At 42.9% G+C, this 25,832-nt stretch overlaps 1 protein-coding gene across 1 annotated transcript in view; it reads left to right on the plus strand.

Annotated features, from left to right (window-relative positions):
• The window catches only part of LOC136881149 (homeobox protein goosecoid), a 178,957-nt gene extending 157,583 nt beyond the window's left edge, over positions 1 to 21,374 (plus strand). Inside the window, exon 3 of the mRNA XM_067153815.2 lies at positions 21,225 to 21,374. Coding sequence (XP_067009916.1) covers positions 21,225 to 21,374 — 150 coding nt within the window. The remainder of the gene's footprint in view (positions 1 to 21,224) is intronic.
• Positions 21,375 to 25,832: the final 4,458 nt, after the last annotated feature.

Genomic DNA, 25,832 nt, shown 5'->3' on the forward strand with positions numbered 1-25,832 from the left:
AGGGAGTCTTTAATATTGACCCCATTCGTGGCGCTTGTTTTTCTTTGGCCGATACCTTCATTTTCGAAGTGTTGGATCCTTTCCACTTTTTTCTCTGATTAGTGTTATATAGAGCATGGTTGTCATGCTGTGCTTCATATTAAAACAATAATCACCACCACCATAATGTGCGCTCTTCTTCTTTAGGTCTTTCGTCCAACTTATCTCAATCTGCGTCTTCATCACCCTCCTCTTTCCTCGTGAGTCATAATTTACAGTAATGACGCTCGCACCCACAAAAAAGATTTTCAGGTGTATGTAAAAAGTATATTAGCCTATTAACATGTACTATCAGAAAGGAAATATTCCTTTTCTTCAAAACTTTGGAAGTGTACAGCAATTGTGATAAATGTGACAGCCGCCATACACATCTCTGTACCGAGGAAAGTAGACTCTATTCAAAGAAGTGAACAACCAAAATTTGAATTTTTGATTATTTTGTCGTCCAAGCCTCTCACCTCGCCATGGCCACACAACTCTATTAGTGGTCCTAGACTTAGAACAGTTTTCCAGAAAGATTTGTTGTTTGAGATTACTTGGGTTGGCTCTTGTGGTGGCTGAGAACGCCATTTCGCCAAATTTATCAATGCTTATCATTTATTGATAACATTTAAATTTCATGCATAGTAAAGAAACGTATCTATGGTAAATCTTTTTAAATTGATAAAGTTTGTTGATTGAAAACGTTTTTCAAATATATGTAATTAACACGAACTAGGCAGAGAATATCGAGCTACCAACACGTGAGGGGAAAGCTAACGTCGCGCCATCGGTGACGCAAAGTACAGCCCCAGCATTTGCCTGGTAAGAAAATGGGAAATCACGGAAGGACTTGTTAACATTATCAATATACAAATGTGTGTCACATGTGAGTCACAATTTGCTTTCAGACCTGCAGTAGTTCGTACTTACTGCACCCGTCTCGATCAGTTCATAAACGTATGTTTAAGGTTTTCGATAGTTTAGGATGTATTACCATAGTTAATCAAAGTAAAATGCGAACGTTAAAGCGATGCTCCAGCTTTAAGAGAATGCCCCTGTGCTCTCGCCGTAGTTCGTTCCTTTATTCTAGTGATGCTTTCATACAGGAGGTGGCGAAGATCATCCATATTAACGAGGAGGGCCAAAGTGTGACGGGAGACATAGTCGCTACGTGGTTTGGGTCAGCTTGCATTCGGCAGCCCTATTTTCACACATCACGCAAATGCTGGAGTTATACCTTACTTAACGCCTCGGACACTACCTTCCCACTCCTAGTCCTTTCCTGTCCCATCGTTGCCATAAGACCTATCTGTGTCGTTGCGACGTAAAGCAAAATTTAAAAACAGATTATGGTTCAGCAAATTGTCACTACGTCACTGGTAATCAAGAAAGTGCTGTCTAAAACTGACCAAAGAAAATTTGTCAAAAACCATTTGTAAAATATATAATAGCACAATAATTCCACAAAGCCGCTTTTATAAATGTTCTGTGACGAAAGGTTTGTGCATCGTTCGCAGTTCAACTGCAAGAGTATGATTTAAGTACAATTTTTCAGGACTGCCATGTTATACTCCATCTCTTTCTTCTCACTGACTCCGCGTGTTATGAACATATTCCGGTAGCCTACTATATGCAGACTTGTTGCTAGAAAAAAGGCAATCTTAGCTCTTTTTGTCAGATGAGTATTTTCTTTATCATAAATGTTGACGTAGCTTCGTCCTTTGTTAAATTTGTTCATTTTGCTGTCGTCGTTCGGTGACTTGTTCTTGTTTGTTAACTATTGAAGTAGCAGTTCTACTGAACTATGAACCAGAGTAGCAGCCTACATCTAGCGTTCATTCGACGAAAACAGAGTGGCAATGTTAGGGCTGTTAGCCTCTCTTACACAATTACAGACCGGGCTGTCTTATTCTAAAAACACGCAGGTAGTGGTGAAAACAGGATTTTTACATTCAATGTGCAGTGAAAAGTGGGAAATAACATATTTACTTGATTCTGCACGCAACGAGATGGCTGGCGAAACTAATTTCTTTTTAAAGTAACTTTAATTTTAGAGTTCTATAACAGACTGCTGGTACAGCTTACGCTGCGAAGCAAAGCTGGTGTTACGACAGAAGCTTGTAGTGTAGGCGCTAGAGAAATAAAACGAAGCTGCTAACAAGGACACGCAGGTAGACAGAAGGAGCTCAATTTTCCGGCCAAGTGCAGAAGATGGTGGCACCCTTTGAGACCGCGGTGAACACACCGGGCGGGCCAACACGCTTCGCCGATACCCTCTCGCCTCAGCGCACCCCCTCAAAGGCCACCCACACACCACAATGCGCGATCAATTGCTGAAGAAAATCCCTGCAAACGGAATGAAAATGATATTGTGTTGTAAACGTGAAGCGGCTAAAGCTGGGTACAATGGAACAGATACGATCTTAAGCTGCCATATGGCAAGAAGGAGATTACAAGCGTACGAGTTACCAGCACCGCCGGCGGTAACTTCACAGCTCCTCTCCGACGAATTGGTGATTGACACACTGACATCACGCTACATTCCTGAGCTTTACATGCCGTTATTGAGAACAACTGAGTAACAACTTACAGTATGTGATTAATGTTAACTGTTTCATTGATTTTGTTTATAGAAAGTGTTAGAGACGAATTGTCTGAAGGAGAAACAACATTAAGAGGAGGACTATTTTATGGTAAGGAGTCAGCGAAGGAGCGGGTGACCCGCAGCTATTTCATTTAGTCTGTGTTATATTTCTAAGGCTTGGTTTCAAAAACTGGTAGTTGGAAATATTCATGTCCGATGCAAACTCATACCCCTATGGCACATACCTTGGCCTGTTAAGCGACGGCTGCTCAACCCTTCCTCTCGGCCACTGTCTCACCGTCACGAAGGCTGAGTGTAGCTCGAACCAGCTCCCAGATCCACGTAAAAAATCCCCGAACTGGCCGGGATGCACAATCATTGAAACGTTCCTCGCGTGATATCAAAAACTCATTATAGCGCATCACTATGATGTTCAATCACTTGATTTGGCTTAAGCAATATTCATGAAGTCGAAACTGGCAGGCTAGTGTAATTCACTTAGACTAAGACGACCGCGAATTCAATATTATTCATTCTATTAATTCATTCACTCGCTCATTCTAGAGACCCATTTCGATAGCTTCAATAATAATATAAGAAGTATTCAAGATGAGCATTAAAATAGTTATCTATTTTGAGAATACTTTCGACCAGACAGTTCATATTCTTTAAGAATCTTGGAAATACTGAAGCCATGTCCAGAAAACCAAGACATGCATCGGTTTTCTGCACAGAAATAATTGTCGACCTTAAAAACGCTGTCGATTGTGCGTCGTATAGTTCGATACCCCAGAACGAATACGTTAAACAATCTGCGAGTGGTGGTGGTGGTGATTATTGTTTTAAGAGGAGGTACAACTTGGCAACCATCCTCTATGTAACACTAATCAGAGAGAAAAAAAAATGGAAGGGGTCCGACACTTTGACAAATTAAGGTATCGGCCAAAGGATGACAAGGGCCACACAGGGCGTGAAAATGAAAGACTCCCTAGGCCTCCATACGTAATACCGTCGGGGTCGGAAAAAACAAGAGTTGACCAAGAGAGGTCGGATAGGATAGATGGAAGTGAGGAGCCTGCCACAAGTGGAAGCAATGCCAGGACTCAGCTAAGGGCCCCCTCGTCGCCAACCCACGCTCCAAAGTTCAGAGCCTATGGGGCCCCTTTTAGTCGCCTGTTACGACAGGCAGGGGATACCGTGGGTGTTATTCTACCGCCCCCAGCCACAGGGGATAAACAATCTCTGAGCTCGCCGATGAAGATAATTAGGGTTCGTCACAGGGCACAGAATTAGGTCCGTTATTATTTATTAATGATGTAGATAAAACTGTAGCAAAGGACGAACATAAATACAAGTTATATAGTTGTTTATGTTGAAGAAATGAATCTTCGTAGCGACGTTCTACGACCGGATGCCCTTCCTGACATCACTGTCATCAGAGGAGTTAATGACGTGATAGCGGACCTCGGCAGTGGCACAGCTAAAATATGAACGTTAAAACACGATATCAAATCAAGGATAATATTTTATCAAACTACTTGTGCATGATAATCACATCTTCACAGAGTTTCAATAAAATAAATCACAACTAAGAAGTGTGACTGATGATGTTCAGTATAGGCTAATGACATTAATGATTTTTCGCGAGAAAAAGGATTTACACTTATCGTAGATTTCTACATAAAAAACCGGACGAGTTGGAAGTGCGGTTAGGGGCGCGTAGCTGTGAGCTTGCATCTGGGAGATAGTGGGTTCGAACCCCACTCTCCGCAGGCCTGACGATGGTTTCCCGTGGTTTCCCATTTTCACACCAGGCAACTGCTGAAACTGTACGTTAATTAAGGCCAAGGCCGCTTCTTTCCCACTCCTAGGCCTTGCCTATCCCTTGGTCACCATAAGACGTACGGTGCGACGTAAAGCCAAATTGTATTAAAAATCTACATGGAAAGAGTCCGTATGGTGCTGCCATAACTAATAAATGACATTTCTGAGTTGGGCTGGGGTGCGATTATGATAGTAGGATAGCCTTAACGTCCCCATCCGACGGACGAATCACGAACACTGTAGAGAGACACCATCAGGACTCGAACACGATGTATGCGAGACGCCTTAGCGATCATGGCCACCGGACCAATGAACTGGCCTGACTTCCCCAAATGTCAAGGTTTATTGTGACATGCAATGAACTACTCCTCCTACAACGGGAGGTCACCATAACGTGTTCAAATGTTGAGGATTTTCCCTTCATTAAAAATTATTTTAACACTGCTGGAGCGTTTTTGTTTTGTTTGAAATCTGTCCTCAAACTTTTGTCACGTGGAGCATGGACATTCAATATTTATTTTTTTAGATTACATCAAATAATTTATTATTTGTTGTTGTTTTTTCTATTTAAAATATTAATAAATATTTACATTATCGTTTACAACTTTCTTTCTTTCTCAATCCATTTACCCTCCAGGGTTGGTTTTTCCCTGGGACTCAGCGAGGGATCCCACCTTTACCGCCTCATGGGCAGTGTCCTGGAGCGTGAGACATTAGGTCGTGGAATACAACTGGGAAGGAGAACCAGTACCTCGCCATGGCAGCTTCACCAGATATGCTCAACATGGGCCTTTGTGGGGATGGGAAGAGGGAAGGAAGCGGCCGTCGCCTTGAGTTGGTTACCAACCCGCCATTTGCCTCGAGGAGAAGTGGGAAACCACGGAAAACTACATCGAGGATGGTTGAGGTGGTAATGGAACTCCATCTACTCAGTTGACCTCCCGAGACTGAGTGGACCCCGCTATGGTTTACAACTTGTCACATTTTCACTGAATCGCTTGAGCTTGACTCATTATTTGGATGGTATTGGAGGCGGCGTCCGGGAAACAGCTGCCACCCGCGATTCCCTCTTCAGCCATCCTGGAAGTGGTTTTCCGTCGTTTCCCACTTCTCCTCGAGGCAAATGCCGGGATGGTACCTCACTTATAGCCACGGCCGCTTCCTTCCCTCTTCCTTGTCTACCCGTCCAATCTTCCCAACCCCACACAAGGCCCCTGTTCAGCATAGCAGGTGAGGCCCCTTTGGTGAGGTTCTCGCCCTCCTCCCCAGTTGTATCCCCCGACCAAATGTCTCACGCTCCAGGACACTGCCCTTGAAGCGGTAGAGGTGGGATCCCTCGCTGAGTCCGAGGGAAATCCCAACCCTGGAGGGTGAACAGATTAAGAAAGAAAGAAAGAAAGAACGAAGGGCACTTTGCAGCAAAGAAAGAATATTTGATCATGTCCACAAGAAAGTTGGTGATGGATGACACGTTCAAGCGACAAGAACGAATAATGATGTAAAGAAACGAAGGATCAAATGCTCTAAAACAACAGAGAAGACAGCAAATAAATTATTAAAAAATAAGGCCGGACTCGAACTCGAATACAAAAGTTTGAGGATGGATTTTAAACGTTAAATTTTGAACAAAATAAGGCGCATGGGCAGGGCTGAACACTTTTAAAGAAAATCACCGACGATGATTTCTTAAAATACATGTGGAATGTCTTGTGAGATCATCATTATCCTCAACTTTCTCTCCGCTTACCAACAACTTTCTCTAGTGTCCAAACGATTTCACCTTCGTTTCCTCCATGTCTAGCGCTACATCCAGAGTGCCGGGCGAATGACTTGTTGGGGAGACAAAGCTCTCTCGATGTCGCGCGATCTCATCTCGACATTTGCTTGGAGGAGAAGTGGGAAACTACGAAAAACGACTTCGAGAATGGCTGAGGTGGGAATCGAACCCTCCTCTAGTCAGTTCATCTCCCGAGGGTGAGTGGGCCCCATTCCAGCCCTCGTACCACTTTTCAAATTTCGTGGCAAAGGCGGGAATTGAAGCGAGAGTTCAGGGGGGGGGGGGGGCAGCTAATCACACTAACCACTACACCACAGAGGTGATGTTACTGCTATAGTGTTGCTAGGTTATGTGCACCCATATTGTGTGTTAGTGCTTGTACGTCCAGTTGCCGTTCAATTAAGGAACGAGCTAGTTTTTGTTTCGTACTGATAAACAGAAGCCCGTTAACTGTGTCACACATTCTTAGATATTGCACACCTACATGTGGCCACGAGATGATATTATGTAACTTGGTGTGAACAAGAAAAAATATTTTATTACGAATATTTGTTGGGTAAGTTAAGAGATACTTCAATTTTCACGAAAATCTGTTTGCTTGTTTATTTCTTTTACACATTTCAAACCGAAGACATTCCATGTCCATACTGTAACAAGTTGTAATGTTTGCAAGACTCTTGACTCTTTGTGATCGCGCACTGAGCTGAGTGTGTGTTGACCACCAGATATGATCTTCTGGTGCATATAGTGTGTTGACACTGCTTCACCTACGTTATATCGTGTTCTAAAGGTGAGCGGAAATCATAGGGATGTTCTCTTTGCATCTTTAAAAATAGAAATAGAATAAATTGCCAGCGTTTGCTATAAGAGATCAGATAGTGAAGATTTTGTCTCCAAAATCATTCATATTTTGGGAAATATTTTGATAGTAAATGTGCTCGAACAAGCAGTGTTGCCGCATGGTGTGGCCCTACCCTTTAAACCTTCCCTGGAAACGTGCGCTATACCGCGCTCGCCGCGCCACTTGACTTGCGCCGCTCAGCAGCTGTCTGTGACGGCGCCATTGTGGCTCGTGACGAGTCAAGCACCAGATAATCATCACCGAAAGCCAATTTGTGGTGAGAGCCACCCTTGTTTGTGCCGGAGGGGAGAACAATCTGCATAATAATTGGTGTAGTCGATGACACTTTGACTGCACTGTTAATTGCTGGCTCTGCCACTTGGTGTCACCCCGCGCTAGTTAATGGTCATCGAGCCTGACGAGGGCTTGGCTCCTGAGTTTTGCAAATGGCTGCATTCTTGTTTCACAGTGGATGATATAAACACTTGATACTAAGTTACGTTTGATGCGTTTCTTAATTCGCGAGCACTACCTTTGCGAGTCAAAGCCAGATTATAATTGTTCCGTTTTAAATAAGTTTGTTACTTATGTTGAAAGTTTTGGAACTTTCCAATTTAAAAATCTAGAATGATAAGACAGACATTTAACACTATAAGATATTACTCCTTGAATTGACTCAGAACTCACCAAAAGAGTAAAGCAGTTGTCAGAACGTGTATGCTGGGCCCCCGCGCGCGCGTTGGCGGGAGTGATATCAGTACACCGCACAAAACAAGAATCATCTTCACTATCACCTGCGAATATTCAAACCAGTCTTGATAACAAGTTCGTTTTCTGAGTTTCCTTGGAATCAGCCGGGCTGCAGTATAATACCACGGAATGAAGGTGCAGCAGGATGGAGGTTAAGAGAAGTAGAGGGAGACCAAGTTTAATGAAGTAAACGAGGCCACAGCACGGGAGTGTAGTGAACAGTCTCTCATAGGTTACATACTATTTTACGGTATTCGGAGAAGCCGATGTGTCAGTATTTTGTCCAGCAAAAGTTCTTCTTCCTGTCGATAAAGCACCAGACTGAGCCGTGATGCTCTCAAGCAGGAGAGTTTCCTTTGAGAGATTGCTGTGCCAACATTATCCTGCATCTTACAATTCATCTCCTCTCAATAATTCGGTCCAGTCATCTCACCTTCAGCATTACTGTGTAACTACACATTTCAAAATCTTCTATGTTTTTATTTCCATACACGTGTCTTCTAACATGCATGTCAATGTTTAATGCGAACCAATTTAATTTCTTAAGAAAGCCTTCCTTGCTTCTCCTAGTCTGCGCCGTATACGTGCTTTAAGACTTCAATTGCTATTTCCTGAATCATGTGATATCCCATTACTTTAGTCCTTCTCACGTTTCTCACGTTTTCCCACGAGGATGCAGACACAGCTGCCCAAATAAACACATATATTTCATTGATTCAGGAAGATCCACTAAGTGAAGACACTATCTCAGCTGGAAGGAAACTCTTTCCTCAATTGCAGAGGCAAACAAAGATGCTTCGATCAAACTTATGGAGGAAACAGACATGTCAAGGGATAGCGGAAAGGCTTGGAAGCTTCTCAAACGACTTAGCAACGATACAACCAAGGGACCAGTCCATGCAAATGTTACGGCAAATCAAAACTTGTCATCAATTGGAAAACAAATCACGCAATAAGGAAAATAGAACATAATATCCTAAATGAGGTAATGAAGTCCAGTAACCTATCCCGGTCATTTAAAATAACGGAATTGCAGAAAGCGATTCAATGTAGCAAAAATGGAAAAGCGGCATGATTAGATGATATCACAATAGAGCAAATAAAACACTTTAGTTCAACCACACAGGCATGGCTTTTGAACTTCTTCAACAAGTGTTTTACTTCGCTGAAAATTTCAAAAATATGGAGAAAATCCAGGGCGATCGCATTTCTGAAACGTGGAAAGCAACCTTCGGATCCCAAAAATTTCAGACCAATTTCCTTACTCTTCCACGCGTACAAAATAATGGAAAGTAGGTTGCACAGTCGCTTAATGGGAGCAGTAGACCCTCAGCAATGTGGCTTCCTCCCAGCACAGCACAGATTCTACATCTAATCCAGAACATTGAGGACAGGTTTGAAATGAGGAAGATCACTGGGGTGGCTTTTGTGAACCTCTCAGCCGCCTGCGATAGAGTAAATCGCAGGATATTATTACACAAGGTTTATAGAATGATTACAGACATCAAGGTAACCAAGATGATAGCTACTCTCCTGGAAAATCGTCGCTTTTTTGTTGAATTCGAAGGATGCCGATGCAGATGGAGAAATCAAAGGAATGGACTATCTCATGGCAGTGTACTGGCTCCTATTATTTTCAACATCTACATAAATGACCAGCCATTACCAGAAAATACTAAAAGCCTTATCTATGCTTATGACCTTCCACTTACTACTCAAACTGATTCCTTTGATGGAGCAGAGATCCCTTTAACTGCTGCATTAGAAGAGCTAGGTACATATTATGCGAAAAACCAAGTGAAACCAAATCCAGCTAAGACTCAAATTCGTGCGTTCCATCTGCGGCATGCACATGCCTGTCAGAAACTCAGTGGAAAGGGAACTTACTGGAGCACTGCTTTACACGAAAGTACGTGGGAGTTATGCAGGATCGCACATTAACATATAAGAAACATTACCAAAATTTAAGACAAAGGATAGCTGCAAGAAACAACATCCTACGCAAATTGCTAGGAAGAAGTTGAGAGACACAGCCACAAACAATTAGAACATCAGGTCTAGCTCTATGCTACTCGGCACAAGAATATGCCTGCGCGCTTTGGTACAGGTCAGCTCATACGAAGCAGGTCGACATCGCTATAAACGAAAGTTGCAGGATCATTATTACTGGATGCTTGGAACCCAAACCTATTGAGAAGATCGAACTTTTAGGTGGTATTGCTCCCGGTGAGATTCGTAGCGAGGTAGCAGCTAACAAAGAAAGGCTCCAGTCGTCTACTTCAGAAGCACATCCTCTGTATGGATACCACCCAGCCACACATAGGTTAAAATCTAGAAAAACTTTCTCCGTGCATCAGTTAAGCTTGAGGGGAAAGCAGAGAATGCTAGGGTCAAAATGTGAAAAGAAAGAAGCAACCAACTGGATAGAGTCGAAGGAAAGTCCTCCATGTGGACACCAAGAGAAGTGGACAATCTGGAAAGCCCTTAACAGACTCCGCACAGAAGTCGGCAGAACAAAAGTAAATTTGCGGAAGCGATTCATCACTTTGTAACTGCGGAGAAACAACATCTATGTGATGCAGCCTCCCCCCAACGCTCTCGAACTGTTGTTTATCTGATTGTTTGGTACTTCTGACAAGAACAAAGAAAGAGTCGTTCTCAAGCCTGCGTGACACCGTGGTTACGAGCTTCGAGTCGCGTTAGTCGAAAGAACTTCACCGTCAGAATGTTGGCCGGCAGGGTAAGAGGTATAGACTGCGTGCAGCTCAATGGCAGGTCACAGGAGTCCCAGGTTCGATTTCAGGGCGGGGCTGGATATTAGTGCGCAGACGCGCAGGTCGCCTATCAGCACTAGATTGCGTGCCACAAACCGTGATGACATATGACGTTGTTGATGATGATTCGTCCGTCGGATGGAGACATTAAACTTTGAACAGAGCCCTTGGTGCTATTCTACAGGAGTAGGCTATGAGCCGGCACAGGGTTACCTCATTCACTAACTGCTCTGATGAGGTTTACGTGAGGAAGAGCACCCGAGAAGACTCACACGGGAAGTGTCGGGGGTGAATCTACATTTAATGGTAATAGTCATTAATATTTGTCATTAACTGGGCGGTGGTGTTATAAAAATTAATTGTTGAAAATAGGTGGTGGACTCGGAACAGTCAGCTGATGATGGAGTACAGTGAGTATGAGCAGCATACGAACATTATATAAATATAAGGAAGCTAAATCTTGGTGATCGACATCCCTGGCGCATGCGACAGTCACCAACCAGCGTGTGTCAGCCACTCGCTTCATTTCCATTGATTGCATTCATGTGTGTGTGTGCAATATTTTTATTTGTTTATTATTACTAATTAAATAGACAACAAATAGGCACCTCTCGCTCCCGTTCGCTACATAATTATGCCCTGATTGCATTTATAACAATCACCATGAAAAGGGTTGTGATTTTATAGCAGAGAGGGCAATAAAAATATTAGTTGGCCAATCTGACTGAGCTCTGCGCGCTCTGTTATTCTTTCCCGAGTCACTCATTAAACTCGCTATAATTAAAATTGCATGAGGTTATACGGCACGCATTTTGCAGTCAAAACTTTGCGCCGCATATCTATATTTTAAAAAATAATAAAAAAGAACCTCTCTCCCTTTTTAGCGTTTGAACAGAAAAAGGAATATGATTTTTTTTTACGAAAAACCTCTCTCTTTTTCTCTCATTGGAACAATCGTTAAAATTATTAGGAGTTATGATTTCATAGCATCATCTACCGCTAAAGTTCTCTTACAAGCCTGACATAAAGCATGTGACAACGCAAGACGGAGTACGCCTTTCAATTCTCGTGACTCGCTTTTCTCTTATTCTTATTCTGGTTTTCCTTCTCGTTTCGATTATAAGATGGGCTGATGATGACGGTGATCGCGTTGGAAAATTGATTGTCTATATTTTTATGTACAATTTTTAGATTAAACTGACCGGTCTGAGTGGGTTCGATCCTGGCTCAGTCCGGTGGTGCTCAAAAACGTCAGTCTCATGTCGGTCTCCTGCGGGACCACGTAAAGCGAATAACATTATTATTAGATTAAACTTTTTTTTTTGCTAGTGGCTTTACGTCGCACCGACACAGATAGGTTTTATGGTGACGATGGGATAGGAAAGGCCTAGGAGTTGGAAGGAAGCGGCCGTTGCCTTAATTAAGGCACAGCCCCAGGATTTGCCTGGTATGAAAATGAAAAACCACGCAAAACCATCTTCAGGGCTGCCGACAGTGGGATTCGAAGCCACTATCTCCCGGATACAAGCTCATACCGCACGGCCAACTCGCCCGGTAGATCAAACTAAGGACAACGCACGCGATGTGACAGATACCGTAGTTCATCATTGCAGGATCAGACCAAATGAAACGCACATTACAGGTGACTACGTCGCACCGACACAGATAGGTTTTATGGCGACGATGGGATAGGAAAGGCCTAGGAGTTGGAAGGAAGCGGCCGTGGCCTTCATTAAGGTACAGTCCCAGCATTTGCCTGGTTTTCAAATGGAAGACCACGCAAAACTATCTTGAGGGCTACCGACTCCCAGCTGCACGCCCCTAACCGCACGGCCAATTCACCCTGTCTCATATCACAGTGTACCTCCCTCTGGCGTGCAAACGATCATACTGTCTACTGCGGTAGACTGTCCCAAGCATCTTTCACCTTTTGATGCAATTCGGCAATGGTTCAGGCAGCCCGCTTCATCATGTCCCACACGTGTTCAATTGGCGAGAGATCCGGTGGTGTTGCTGGCCAGGGCAATTTTTGTACATTCCGAAAACCGAAAAACTAGTACAGGCAATAACGTTAACAAATTGTTATTATTCATAAAGTATATTTTTGGCTTATGGCGTGTAATTAATTATAAACACACTCTACGCGTTTCAAAACGAACCTTGCCTTTCTTAATCAGGAGACAACAGAGGAATTAAACGACGCATGAAATTTTGCCAAGAAAAGGCAACAAGGAACTTGAAATGGTGCCCAAAGATGTAAAAGGGATGCCATTTTAGCCCCATGCTAGAGACAATGAATGGAAACAGTAAAGCATTACTCTCTAATGGTTCTGATAATAGGTAGCCATGATTCACTGAGGTTGTAACCTGTATCGCGGTTGAAATTATCTGGGTGTTTACTGTACGTATTTCAACCGCCTCCCTGATAATTCTTGGAAAATATTGCTTTATACGGGCAAGAACATCCACTTCTTGGAACAAGACGTCATGACCAGGTGTTAGGGCATGATCAGCAACAGCTGATTTATCAGGTAGCTTGAGTCTGAAATATCTGGTATGTTCTTTGATGTGAGTACAAACCGTTCTCGAAGTCTGCCCAATATAAACCTTGCCACAAGTACAGGGAACTCTGTAGATACCAGGTTGTTGCAATTCAGGCAAACTATCCTTAGTTGGTAGCAGGAGTTGCCTAATCTTAATTGATGTTCCAAAAACAGTTCGTACATGGTACCTGCAATACGATCCGTCGTGTTATGTAAGTAAGGTAGGTAAGCAGTTCCTTTTACATCTTTTTCCTTAACAGACATCCGATTATGCACCGATTTCAGAACCGTTGAGATCAAAGCTCTGCTGTAACCGTTGCTCTCAAAAGTGGTTTCCAAGCTGACACTTCACAAATCCTCGTGGCCCTGGTAGTCAGAGTTATAAGGATATCATGTTTCTGGGCAGGGTGTTGGTGAGAATGTGCGTGTGTGTGTGTGTGACACGAGCGCTGCCGGAGTGTGGCGACCCAGCACGTACTCGTCGGTGGGGCACGAACACGGTCCTTCAGGATGTTGCATGGTTTTTTCCGGCAGTGTATTGCGAAGGTTGTGAAAAATGTACACTGGCTTGTTTCTGTTCCTCGCATGAAAGAGCTCCATCTATCGCAATCTGCCAGACATTTCCTAATATTCGGCACCTCTTATGATGTGACCAAAGAATTGGAGAATACCAATGATGTTCAGCTCTTTCAGGATGGCTTGTCCACATTCTTTCCCAACATTACATTTCAAATGAGTTCGAGTGTCCATCCCGCAAGGTCCTGGTATCAGTACCATAGTCTAGCAGCGATGGAGCGAGCCTATCAAATGTGAGACAGTTGAACGTAGGAAAGAAGTTTCATTTCTGTGGAGGCGATGGTTTCCTATCAGCACGTTGATCCGCAAGCCCAACTGTGGCCATAGCGACCTCACGCAGCATGAAGCTGAACCTGTCTTCAGTTTGTTTGGTGACGTATCGCACTTTACCTACGTTCAAAACATTTTCTAAACTTGTTTTAAAAGAAGAGTATTTTTTCTTTCTTAAAGAAATAATACATTTAATTTCATTCATTTGTGGAACATCAATAACTTAGTTAGTCTGACGTCCACCACTCCTCTGCCTTCTTACAACAAGTTCCGGTAATATCTCCAGCACTTATCGTAAGTGTTGCGCACACAAAAGCTTTCTAACCCGCACTTATCTCTCTCATCCTCTCCAGAGTGACGTCACTCCTTCTCTGGTGACAACTACAATGTTTTCCAGCTTCTTGTTTCGGAGCCAAACTGATTTTCTTTTACATGTTACGCTCGAAAGCGCACCAAGTTCTCCCATGAAAGTGTAAGTGCACAACGTATACATTTCGGATTGTCGCTGTGCATCTACCAGCAGGACGAGTACAGTCAGTTAATAATCTTGGCTGTAAACTGAAACCAACTAACGTACACAATTTGTCTCGTCTGTAGTTATCACGGGACGGTCCTTCACACTCTCTATCGGCAAGAAGAGGCACATCACAAGAAAACAGCTGAACATAATTTAATGAAAATCAGTGTGTAAAGTTGGAAAATGAGGCACTACAATCTAGACTGGTTTATTTTTTATTTATTTTTTTTTTGCTATGGGCTTTACGTCGCACCGACACAGATAGGTCTTATGGCGACGATGGGATAGAAAAGGCCTAGGAGTTCGAAGGAAGCGGCCGTGGCCTTAATTAAGGTACAGCCCCAGCATTTGCCTGGTGTGAAAATGGGAAACCACGGAAAACCATTTTCAGGGCTGCCGACAGTGGGATTCGAACCTACTATCTCCCGGATGCAAGCTCACAGCCGCACGCCTCTACGCGCATGGCCAACTCGCCCGGTAATCTAGACTGTTGATTCACGCTGAGTGAAATGGTACTTTAGGCGAAGGCATAAAATTGGTTTCTCAAATATCTAAGTTGTTAGTGATCTTCTCGATAAATACTACACAACAACTCACAGCACGGAGCCCTAATTTAAGAGTCGGAAGAAAGGCCTACTGTTTCTTGTTTCGCCACTCAACTCCGATAGATGTCAGCTTCGTGCGACACACTGCTTCCAGCCATGAGGCCGCTGTCTGTACTGTTCGCGAATACGGACTCTATGTTGAGTTCAAACTAAGGTTTGTTTGTACCTGTTACAGCATAACGAGAAAGTGGATTTTAAAAAACTTGGTACTTCAGTTTAGAATAAGCTTTTTGCTATTCGCTTTACGTCGCACCGACACAGATAGGTCTTATGGCGACAATGGGATAGGAAAGGTCTAGGAGTGGGAAGGAAGCGGCCGTGGCCTTGATTAAGGTACAGCCCCAGCATTTGCCTGGTGTGAAAATAGGAAAGCACGGAAAACCATATTCAGGGTTGCGGACAGTGGGATTCGAACCCACAATCTCCCGTTCAAGCTCACAGGTGCGCGACTCTAACCGCACGGCCAACTCGCCCGGTGTTTAGAATATGGTCGAGCAGGATCTTCATACGGTTGGACTTACACGGCGAATGTTTGTTCTATAGCTTCTTTTTTCGGTACAGTGAATAACAAGAGAAATATCAGTGGCCGGTGGTAACTCACTTCATAGAGAGATGTTTTAAAGTCAAGTAAATGTTGAATATTAACGAGATATTAAATCAAGATCAGCAATAATGGTAATACGAAGGAAGCGAGCACGTATCTTGTCATGCTCCATGGGTCTCCTTCTGATGTCGTGATTTAAGAGTGACCGTCACATCTCCTTTACTCGACATGAACGACTTTCAATTCTTCTTTCAGAACCACCTTTTACTCAGAAAATAAAACAAAGAAAAGAGAAGACGCCATAATTACATTCTTAAACTTATAACATTCATCCTATCCAAATTCAGATCAAAGACTTCCTTTAAGACAAGACTTGTAAATGCGGGCATTTGGGACGGAAAAACAATAACAGATTTTAAGCTTTGCACTTACAAGACGATTCCTCTGACCCTAATAGAAAGGTCTGAAAGATCTGAATCGCGACTTTACGGTAGCAACTTGCATATAACCTTGGAGCATGTTCACCCGACTGCAAACTATCTTTCAGGTGGTGGTGGTGATTATTGTTTTAAGAGGAAGTACAACTAGGCAACCATCCTCTATATAACACTAATCAGAGGAAAAGAGGGAAGAGATCCGACACTTCGAAAAATGAAGATATCGGTCAAAGAAAGACAAGGCCACGAAGGGCGTGAAAATGAAAGACTCCCTAGCCCTCGCAAACCTAATAGCGTCGGGGTCGGAAAAGAACAAGAGTTGACCAAGAGAGGTCTGAGAGGATAGATGAAAGTGAGGAGCCTGGCACAAGTAAGTGGAAGCAATGCCAGGACTCAGCTGAGGGCCCCGTGGCCACCAACGCACGCTCTAAAGTTCAGAGCCCCTGAGGCCCCTTTTAGTCGCCTCTTACGACAGGCAGGGGATACCGTGGGTGTTATTCTACCGCCCCCACCCACAGGGGGAAAACTATATTTCATCTCTCCTCTTTGTGTGGCTGTGCTGCTACTGCACACACAATCATGAAAATAAATATAATCAATCAATCAATCAATCAATCAATCAATCAATCAATCAATCAATCAATCAATCAATCAATCAATCAATCAAGTGCCTCCTTTCTATTCCATTCAGTACGTAGACATATAATTGCTTGCTTCATTTCTCGGACCAACGGTCAGCAGACGCACGTGGAGGCAAAAGTTGATTTTTTTTATTTATTTCTTTTTTTGTGTCGAACTGCTTCTTTATTCGTTTGTAATCGCTGCCTTCTTTCATAACAAAGAGCATTTCATCAGTGACGAGCAGTCCTCAGTCTGTACCGTGCGCTCTCGTGTACACAATGTAATATTAATTCTCCACCTTTTGACAAGACTAAGAATGTGTCCTTTATTTTGGGACTTACCGAATAAAACAAGCGTCAAAACACATAGCAGCATTGTTTCTTGTGTGTGTAGAAAAACTTGACACATTTGGCGACTTGTGACGTGCGAACACACTACTTTTAAAACACCACACAAGCAGCGCCATCGATAGCTCGAAACATCTTCTTTCTCCCAAGTTGACAACAGTTTCGTCTATTACCCTGAACTAATTGGGCTACTTGCCCGATCACTAATCAAGCGACTTTACAACCTTCCTACAACTTAACCATACGAAGACATGAAGCCTTCGTCTTGGTGGAACTCATATCATTAATATGTAAAAGGAAACTCTTCTGTCATTCATTCTTGTCTGCCAATGTTCTGAACCGTATTATTCTACTGTGAGGTTAACCGCGAGCCTTAGGGCTATTCTATGTGTTCTTGAAGGACCATTTTAATTGTAGTCTAATGGTTTTTATAGGATTGTTTATTTTCCTTCAAATTGTAAATATTTTGCGTGTGACTACTGTTAAGACTGCAAGCTTGCTTGTCATGTACCTTTGCTTTTCATTTTATTTTCAAAATGCTGTTTGTTCCGAGCGTCGACCTATGAAGATCTTTTGCCCCTGAACCTGCGTGTATTATGTAAATGGAGGAAGTGTAAAGTGTTCAATGTGAGGAAAGGAACGTTGAGGACGACACAAACACCCAGTCCCCAGGCCAGGGATATTAATCATTTACAATTAAAATCCCCTGACCCGGCCGGGAATCGAACCCGGAGCCGCCTCCTAGACCGCGGAACCGGACACCTTTGCTTTAAATCACTACACTGTAGTGTTCCTTGGAACTGGTTACAAGTGACACTCACACAGTCGTAGTGGTGGTGATTATTGTTTCAAGAGGAAGTACAACCATCCTCTATTAACACTAATCAGAGAGAAAATATTAAGGGGCTCGGCACTTCGATAAATTAAGGTATCGGCATAAGAAAGAAGGGCGGGAAAATGAAAGACTCCCTACGTCTCGAGTGCTCTAATGCCGTCGGGATCGGAAAAGAACAAGAGTTGACCAAGGGAGGTCGGATAGGAGGAGCCTGGCACAAGTAAGTGGAAGCAATGCCAGGACTCAGCTGAGGGCCCCGTGGCCGCTAACGCACGCTCCCAAATCAAGATCCCCTGCGTTATAGGGGGACTTGAAAGTGTGAAGACCTGTTTACAGTTGTAAACGAGTTAGTTTTGACTTTGGCAGCCTCCAGATGGGAGCGGCACATCCCTGTTAGTGGCATTTCAGATAAGTGAGTATACTGCTTCTATCGAAACATAAAGTAACGACTGAAGGAGGGCTCACCTAACCTCCTTGAGCTGTTCTTTCTATGGCCTATCTCCTGATTAGCTGTTGTTGTTCTTCACGACACGTGTATTGTCAACAGCACATCTCATTTCTCAATATCACGTTTGTTTCTCGTTAGAGTATATCATGTAGGAAGTATTCTGGCACAAGTTGAGAGTGAATATTGCCAGTAACGACGGGCGGTCCGTGATTTGGACAGTCAGTGCAACAAGAATGGCGTGTTTAATGCAGAATGCCGCACGTGTTTATATTTTCAACACTCGTGTTTTGAACATTAGAGGTTAGAAACTAACAGAGACTGACCTGTCGTCTCACAGTGGAAACATCCCCCACGGCACTTAACGCCCTTGAATGGGCCTTGGTCTGCCCAGCGACCGTTGCTCAGCCCGAAGGCCTCCAGATTACGAGGGGTCGTGTGGTCAGCACGACGCATCCTCTCGGCCGTTATTCTGGGCTTTCGAGACCGGGGCCGCCATCTCACCGTCAGATAGTCCTCAATTCTAACCGCGTAGGCTGAGTGGACTTCGAACCAACCCCTCAGGTGGACGGCTGGCCTGGAAACGAACTCGGGGCCTCCGAGCGAGACGCAGGCACGCTACCCCTAGACCACGGGGCCGGCACAGTGGAAACATTGCTCTATCAAAAAGGAGAGTGACCGCTCTGCTGACCTGACACAGGGCGTACCTTGTCAGATGCTAGGTGGACCGAGTGGTGCACGAAAGGTTTTACGACCTTCTGTTCGCCTCTGTACCGCCAGAGGCCGGGCTGTCTGGATGCCGTCTGCTCTGAACTTTTCTTCAAACTATCATTTCCTCCATCACCACTCTCGCCATTAGCAATCTTATGTTCACAAATCCTTTTACCTTTCTGTGGCAGTGAGAAGAAGCACACACCTCCACATTCACCAACGGAAGCTTCCAGGTGATTGGCGGTTGATCCAACAGATCAGCACAGCACACCAAAGTCTTGGGGCCACGGAAACTGAAACGCTGCACACTCCCTCTATTGTCAACATCTCCACACACGTCGCCCGCTCAGTTCAACCCACCCCTGTCGGAACCCTTTTTTTTTTTTTTTAATTATTAAACCACTCACCGGACCCCCATGCTATCTTTTCCAAATTTCAGAACTACGACATGTGCCGTGAAGAAATCGTCGATATTCAACACAATTTCAAATGGTAATGTAATAAAGCTGTGAAGCTTGAGGGCTGTCTGGGTCTAACACTCTTACCGTACAGCTGTGTGATCAACATCACATCTCGGAACTAAGCGTGGAAGCGTTTCGCATAAAGAAGTGAAGAGGACCTACTTTTATGGTTAGGATTCTACTCCCTACTACAGAGTCGTGTTGCAATTCACTGACATCACCGCAATAGAGCCCATGGCAAGGCTAATGCGGCCACTGCGCACAAAACCATTCAACACTCGCTCATCTTCAATCAAACACACATTTTAATTTGACCCATAGCCCTGCAGGCCCCTGCCTCCTATTCATAATTTCACTCTTCCCACATCAATCAATGATTTATCTAATCAGGAGGGTATCTGGATGAGTGGGGAAGGATCATATCGTATGAGTTGAATCTTCACAAGTGATCAGTTGGTAGGTGGAAAGTAAACCCATCACACATGTAGCCTCATCTCATCACATCCAGTCGTCCATTATTAACTTCCTCACAGACATTCATCCACACTTCATCTCACAGTCTCCCCGTTTAACCAAGAAGCCGAATATTCTCTGCTCGTTTAATACCCGCCCCCTCCTTGAAGACGTGCAACTGAGGAGTAACCACAGCCTTAGTTTATAAGGTCTTGTGGCCTCGGCAGGCCTCAATATGGTTTTCTGTTGTTTCCTATGTTTCATCCATTTCATACAGAGCATTATCATCTCATTTACATAGCGTCTTCACATTTTCTCATTTTGGCATTTCTATGTTATTTGTTCCAATAATTTGTAAAAGCCACCTATAATTGGAGCGTGTCTATGTTGATGGCACATTTATTAAATCAATTAAATTAAATTAAATCATAATAATAATCAACTTATAGCGGGAAATCACAAGGTTTCGACTGTTTTTCTTTCTTTTCTTTCAGTTTTTCCGCCACAACCTAGTGGTCAACTTCCTTACTTCCTCAAACAAAGGCAGTATTGTTCTTGTAATCGAACTCGAACATACATTCCACAGCTCTTGGTATCCGTGCTGTTCTTCCTGCTCACAAGTCTTTGCAACATGAAACATGTTTTCCTTTGACAATAGTAAACACAAAAAATACGTACTTTACCTCGATGATTTTTGGGTACAAAATATGAACTATTTTCTTTAGAAACTGCGTATTATCCTTGAGTCATTTATTTAAATGCAAAATTACCTCCACAAAATCTTCGCTACTTGTATACGTTTTCGGTGATACCCTCAACACATTTAACACTTTCAAAATACATCTATTTCCAAATAATACCGGTACGGGTGCAGCTAGAAAAGTTGGTTCCGGTTTGTATCCCTCGTACACTCGCACACATCGCGTGTCATGCCGTCATGTGAACATAAGTGGAAGAGAAACTCGTACACGGTCTTGGTGCCCGGAGGCCGACATTGCATAGTGATCTACTAGCACGCTCCAAAAATCCTTCTGACGAGATATTAGGCCCCTCATTCTTTTTATTTGATCTCTCGACGCAGACGAAAAGGGTGAACACAGCAATAAGAGAAAATTATTCGCTGTGGATGCAGAATTAGATAAAGTATAGAACACAACAAGCAAGGCTATCGCCGTTAAAATGCCGCGGTTATTTGACTGTTTATTTCAATGTAAACTATATCAAATTTGTTTTACAATGATTCAGTTATTTATTCGAACTCATGAGTTCTCTCTGTCTGTTGTTGCAGGTGTGGTTCAAGAACCGAAGAGCCAAGTGGCGCAAACAGAAGCGTGAAGAACAAGAGCGCCTGCGCAAACTGCAAGAGGAACACAGCCGGAAGACGGACATGACGTCACACCTACACGAAGATGAATCTTCAGACCTAGAAGTGGCGTAATGCGTGTTACTTTGGAAATCTAGTCCCGGGACAAACAGTGCCATTCACGTAAACTAGGTTCGTTTTCACAAGAGTCGAAAATTCCACTGAGATAGAAATGGATACGTCATATTGGAATTTGGAGAGTTTAAATATCTACCGTATTTCTCTTTTCCCTCTATTCATCCGTACCTTTACACAATTTGTCTGAAGACAGTCCCCGAGCAATTACTGTATACATTTTGACAATACTTCTATCCAAAAGGATAAGCCAAAGTATGTAAGGTTCGGGGTTATTTTAAATTCTCGAAATATGTGCTTCGTATCATTATTTTCCAAATTTAATGTTGTTCGAATTTCAAATTCTCATTGCGTTTTAAAATGATAAACTAAAAATAAAAATAAAAGATAACTTGATTTCACACAAACCATAGACCATGACTAGTAAGCATAACAATGGAATAAATAGGGGTAGCTGACATATTGGGGAAAGTACGTCTCCTACATCGAAAATAGTCCCTAGTAAATAATATTTACTAATTGACTTTGGGTTTCAAACAGGGCACTTTCAAAAACACTACAAGCTCTACATTTTTTGATAAATTAATATCGACTTCGATTTTTAGTCTAGCATTTTAAAATGAAATATCAATTTGAAATTCGAACTTGGGTACATTTGAAAAAATATTCCAAACGAGTGTACATTATGTAGTTTCTGAACTACAGTAACACTGATAAAACGTAGTATGTTAGATATACAGCTACTGACCGTTGAGGGCACGGGGAGCAGAACCCCTCATAACTGGGTATGAAACAACCCTTTTGTTATTTGTACACTTTGTATGCCTTTATTTTCGAAATACGATTGGCAAAAAGGCGTTATAGGGTGTGTTCAGGCTCGAGTAAGCAGAACTGAAGCTGACAGGGCGGCCAAACTCAACTAATACATATTACTAACGCATACAGTGTATCAATATATCAAAATATTGGGGTTTTAATAGTTCTGAATCAAGCACAGATGAAGAAACTGCAGTCCAAGCCAAACAGTTCCCCCGTAACTTGTGTTGCTTGGTCAGTAAAATCCAATGGTCCAAATAATTCCAGCCGTGTTCGTCTTGTAAAAGGGGTCTGCTAATAACTGTTACTCTTCTCAAAGCCTTTACAATTTACGTCTCCAAACACTAAATGTCCTAGGACATAGCGCATGGTAAAACCATCATCCAGAAGATATCAGAGAAACCGAGCTGGTATTTAGGATATAGAGATTCACTGAACAGTTGCTTTGGATTCAGCTGGTGAAAGTGTGTGTCATAGTGGGAAAAGAACTATGTAAATACGGGTTGAGAATGTGAACAGCTGTGTTCTGCTCTTCGTCTGTGTGTTCTGTTCTCAAATAGTGAATGTGTATGTAAGTGGTTCTCCGTTGGAAACGTTACAGAAAAGTTTCAATTATTTTTAGAAGAACACATTCCAGCAGTGATTCTATGTAATGTTTCCAGTTGTGTTTTATCTCTCCTCCCTCCAATCACTTCTGGTGATGTGTTGATGAATACACACTGAAATAGATAGTATGATCATTCAAAAAATATTCCACACATTACTTCATCGATAGTTGGGATATCGATACTGGTATATAGCATAGGGACGGTGGCACAGGAATATGAAAATTCATAAACTACTGAAGGAATTTAGCGCCGTGAGAAAATGTTCTATGTTATATCGTCTGAAGAAACACAGTGAAGCACATGTCGCTCGTGCATAACGCATAGGCCAACGTTATGTAAGCTTTCTATTTTCGCATATTGGTATTTTCTCTTCTTCAAGACTAAGCCATCCATGAGGCTTGTTTTCTGACTGCTGTTTCTCACAGCCAGTGGCAGGGGTGAGCAGCCTCCCTGTTCACCAGATCTGAATCTCATTCCGAATGTGAACCAGCCGTTCAATTTGACGCGCTTTGTAGACAGGGCGGCATATCGGAACATTACAGTCGTTAGCAGTCATGTGTTGACTTCCTGGGGGACTATTTTGATGAACATTAACTGACTGTAACGCACCTTTGTGTTGACAGTTCACTGCGTTTTGTGTGCGACCGCCAACCCCGGCGTGCTTCTCTGAGAGGCCTTTGCAGCGTTTTCGGACGATACAACACAGACTATCGATATCCCACCTGTCGATCTCTTGTTGAGACCAGGACTGCTGCACTTTCAATAATAGAGTAGCAGGTCAACATTCGACAAGTAGTTGTTGAGTACTCAGTACCTCTTGTCCACCAAGTCTTTTCTTAAGTGATTTCAACCATTTGGACATTTATCGAACATCTCCCTTGGTAAAATATTGCAAGCCGTAATTCCTCTTTCTATAAACGAATATTTGCTCCAATTTGTCGAATTCCAACTTTATGTTCATATTACCAGCCATGTTTATTCCACGCTAACATACCGCTTAGCTGAGCGGCTGGTGTCCTTAGTCCCCGATCTCACAATCATGGTGTTTTCCTTTGGATCTTGAGGCCGATGACGTAGATGTCAAGCCCCTTTAAATAATAACAATCATCATCATCATCATCATCATCACCTCTCATATCAGGTAATCCTGGTGTGGCCCCATACACTGGAACCATACTCTAATTGGGGTCTTACGAGTGGCTTGTACGCCCTCTTCATTACATCCTTACTACAATCCCATATGAAGATATTTGTAAACTTTGAATTGCCTAACAAATTTGACCCTTTTTTTTTTTGTCCTATATTGCTCCATGTTGACTGTGACAAGCAAACAGACAAAGGCTTCTTAACGGGTCTGTTGTCATTAACAACCTTTTGTGTGTTTGTTTTTAAACTTTACAACCTCATTAATATGATTACCCCAATGAAGATCATTCCCCGTATTAGAGTGATCCCCCATCAACACAGTAATTAAAACAGAGTTACAGCAGCCGGCCTTCACGTTCTTCATAAGACTAATGTTATGTTAACATTTCTCTTGCTTATGTTGCGCATTGTTTATTCATTCATGTTATTATTAATAAATATAACTTTCTTTAGAACATACAATGTTATCACAGATGAAGGTGAAGGATCTGAGGTGGCCCGCGGCTGCCGAACGAAGCACGTTTTGAAGACGTTCTATTTTCTCGACAACTACTTGTAAGATTATGAAAATAATTACATCATCCATAAGTCTAATACTATGTGTAGCAAAGAGTGCAAAATACTCCTTGGCAACATTACTGGAAGTGATTTATAGTTTTACGAGTTATTTTCGGCGAACATTTTACCTGTATTCTGTTATTTTCGTTTTTCATGTATCAAAGTGAATTTAACCAGAGCTGATGGGTGAAGTGACGAGGCGGCAGTTGGCAACATTTTGACTTCATGTGTATACCTTCCCTGTGTTATATTATTGTAATATAATTTATCGAATAACGTGTACAATTTGTTATCGTAAAATATATACGTTCTGTCAATTTCGTTTTATATATCTTCCCCTACCTCCTCCCCTTTATCACTCAGTATATCTGGAAGATTGACACCTTTACATGTGGCGGGGAAGCCACTTAGGCTGCCAGTAAAGAGCTAATGTGATCCCACGATCTTGCGAGGATGGCGAGGAGCCCGACCAGTCCAGTTATGTTCACCGGAGTCAAGCTGAACAAACAGATGACACTGGAGTGGCACGTGCTCTGGGCTTGTCCCCTCTCTTGGACTGTATTTACTGACAGTACATGTAGAACATTTCTGCCTTCCCAATACACGAACATCACATAGTTACCTGCTCAAATGCAAAGAGAAGATAACATATTGTAATGTGTCAAATTATGAACATAAAGGAAGATTTTTCAACAACTTCTTTATATTCTGTACATAATCTTATCCAAGTTATATTAAGGAAACACTGAATTGGTGTGATGCAACTGACGTCCAGTGCGCCGGCTCTTGTAGTTTCTTGTATATTCAGCACAACGTTCAAGTGGTAGACTTCTACTTGCAACACTCCAGCACCAGTCGCAATGACGTCACTCTCTATCGAGATGATTCTGATTCTTTTCATCATTCGAATCGTATAGCTGCAAAGTTATGAGGCCATGACGCTAGAAATTCTACGACGAGCACAGTGGGATCTAGCCCTTGATTTTTGGCGGGAGGTTGCCGAGGTGTAGCAGTAATCTAAACAGTTATTACACATGTTCCGGCAGCAGTCGTTAACCCACTTATCCCATGAGGTTAGTTGATGCGGCGTCACGCAGCTGCCAGCTAAAACACCACTGTCAGCAAGTATCAGTTGATTGGAGGACCAGACACACTTTAATAGTGCGTACATGTCTCGCAGCCGCATGCACTTCATCACAACAACTTTATTCACCACTTACACACCCGCATAGGAAAATGAACTCTACGAAAACTGTTCTGGTGGACTCCACGTGAAGAGCACAACAGCGACGACATCATTTGAAAGTAGTCTTTTGAGAAACACGTCTGC

Source organism: Anabrus simplex, chromosome 9 (genome assembly GCF_040414725.1).
Source record: "Anabrus simplex isolate iqAnaSimp1 chromosome 9, ASM4041472v1, whole genome shotgun sequence".
Taxonomy (NCBI): Eukaryota; Metazoa; Arthropoda; class Insecta; order Orthoptera; family Tettigoniidae; genus Anabrus; species Anabrus simplex.